Source organism: Bubalus kerabau, chromosome 1, assembly GCF_029407905.1.
Source record: "Bubalus kerabau isolate K-KA32 ecotype Philippines breed swamp buffalo chromosome 1, PCC_UOA_SB_1v2, whole genome shotgun sequence".
In the NCBI taxonomy this organism is placed as follows: Eukaryota; Metazoa; Chordata; class Mammalia; order Artiodactyla; family Bovidae; genus Bubalus; species Bubalus kerabau.
The window spans coordinates 90,539,783-90,542,119 of record NC_073624.1 but is presented as its reverse complement, the minus strand read 5'-3'; the positions used below and the strand labels follow the sequence as shown (position 1 = coordinate 90,542,119).

The window sequence follows — 2,337 nt, the reverse complement described above, 5'->3', positions numbered from 1 at the left end:
TTAAAAGGCATTTTCCTGGCTCCTGCAGCAGAAACAGAACGTCATACACCTTGTTCCGTCTTCACTGGACAGGCTTCTGCTACAGGTCTCAGCTCAACACCCACCCTTTCCCCTTCGGGTGCAGCAAAGAGGAAACACACACAATGCGGTGGAAAGGTCTTGTATATATTTTGTTCATTTCAATGAGCGTGGGGAGCTGCTGTCTCTGGAGCCTATGGGGGGAAAGGCATCTGTGCCTGGAGGAAGGGGCGTGGCTCCCACACTATGGACTCCCGGTGGCACTCCGAGCACCTTCAGCTTTAGCAGAAGTCTTGGTGCGAGTAGCCCTCGAGTCGCACGTCTTCGCCGTTGGCCTCTGGACCGTCCGTTTCCCCGGCCTCCCCGGGTCCTGCTTCTTTTCTTCCCTGGCCTTGGAGCTTGGCCTCTTCGCATTTCGGGATCTGGGCCTGATGTCTTCCTTCTTGGCCCTCCCTTCCTCCTTGGTTCTGGAACTCACCAGGTCCTTGGCCCTTGACCTCTCCGTCCTCGAGTCTGCCCTAGAGCGCCCCCTTCTCACCTTCCTGGCCACCCTTCGGCGCGCAGAGCGCCTGCGTGAGTTCCGCGCCCCGAGAGGGGTCCTCGGCAAGCGCCCTCCCTCCTCCAGCCTTGGGCGTCCTGGCTTTCTCTTCGGCTTCGGAACCTTCCAGATCCTAAAGTAGCCGGCGCCTTCGCTGCCGGTCACCCGGAGGTGAAGGCCCTTCCCTTCAGACCTGGACCTTTCGCCCGAGAGGCGGCCGCAATTCCTGCGCACCTCGTAGCCCCCATTTCTGAACTCCTTCTTGAGAGCCGCCAGGGTCAGCCTTTTGTGTGAGGCGATGGCGCGGAGCAACAGCTGGGACACCTTGAGCACGGAGCCCGAGCTCCGCCTCAGGGGTCCCACGAGGCCTCTTTCCGTGGGCTGCTGGGTTTTAACTTCAGTACCTTGGGATTCGTCCATGGGCTCAACCCCTTCAGCCATGGCCCCGCTCCCGCTCCCGCGGGGCCACTAGCTCTGAACCTCACTCGCCCAGGTATGAGCTAATAAGACTGCGGCTGCCGGGCCACGTCACAAAGGCAGGTCCTATTACGAGGGCGACCGACCCAATGGGTGGGTGGGGGGGGGGGGGGGTCTTTCTCACTTTGGAAAAAAAAGAAAAACCAGACACCGTTTCCTTCTAGGTCTAAACCAATTCGGATTTTCAGAGCCTCCGCACACCTGAAAAATCCCCTTTATAATATCCAGGGTTCTGTTTCCTGGTCTTAAGTTCATACTTCTCAGTGCTCTTGATCTCAGCCGCTTTCTGAAGGTCACCTTTTTCTGTGGTCCTGCACACCATCTACCCACATTCTCCTAAAAAGGAAGAGAAGTTGTTCCCAACCACCCGCAAGTAATACACTGCCTTTAACAAGTGGCTGTGGTAGTCTATAAAACACAACCCAACCGAGAAACTCCCATTTTTAGGTCCCACCAGGAAAATGTATGCAGTCATATCTCCCTGGCTCTCAGCACAGTGGATTTTGTGCAAGAGTATGAAACAAAGTAAGGTATCACTGTGGTCCGTCTACCCTAAACATGTTCCCACACCTGCAATTTTCAGATGCCTCGTTCAATTGGATTGGAACAATCCAGATTACAATTCAGAACAGCCTAAGAACACTGGTCTAATCATTATTCTTAAACAGACTCTGTGATTTTCTGCTTCTTGTCCTCTTCTTAGATTGCTTATCCCATCTCTGTCCAGATAAATCCTGCTTGTCTTTCAAAATCCTGCTAAATGCTCCTTCACTGAAGCCTCCTGAGACTCCTTCAGTAAAAGAATGTCTTTCCTCTTAATACCACAATTACTTCTGTAACTCTATATGGTTTCTCTTTACTGTAAGTTAATTTGATATTAGAAGGTACAGTGTGGCACAATATTTTAAAAAAGAAAAAAACTGGAGCTGGAAGATATGAATACATATCCTAGCTGTTTAATAGCTATATGACATTAATAATCCTTAATATTTTTTAACCTGACTTCCTGATCTAAGCAAAACGTTTAATAATCCCTTCCTACCAACATCACAGAAACACACCATACTGCAAAACTTCAAAGATGTGATAATAGACAAAGAAGCATAAAAGTTATTTCACTCTGGATCTGTATATCTTTCCAATGAAATAAAAAGGTCGCTCAGAGTCAGACAGTCTTTGAATTTCTATACCCCGTGCTGTACCTAATACAGCATTATTATATATAGCAAGCATTTGATTTGAGTCTGCTTAAGCTCCTTGCTGGTGAGGAGGCTTTTTCTGGATTCAGAAGGAAAGTCCCAGAA

At 49.8% G+C, this 2,337-nt stretch overlaps 1 protein-coding gene across 1 annotated transcript; it reads right to left on the bottom strand.

The window, feature by feature from the left end:
- Positions 1 to 211: 211 nt before the first annotated feature.
- Positions 212 to 1,355, bottom strand: LOC129649996 (testis-specific H1 histone-like). The gene is given in 2 exon segments (XM_055578078.1): positions 212 to 1,071; positions 1,235 to 1,355. Coding segments are annotated over 2 exon segments (930 nt in total). The 3' UTR covers positions 212 to 262.
- Between the last annotated feature and the right edge of the window lie 982 nt (positions 1,356 to 2,337).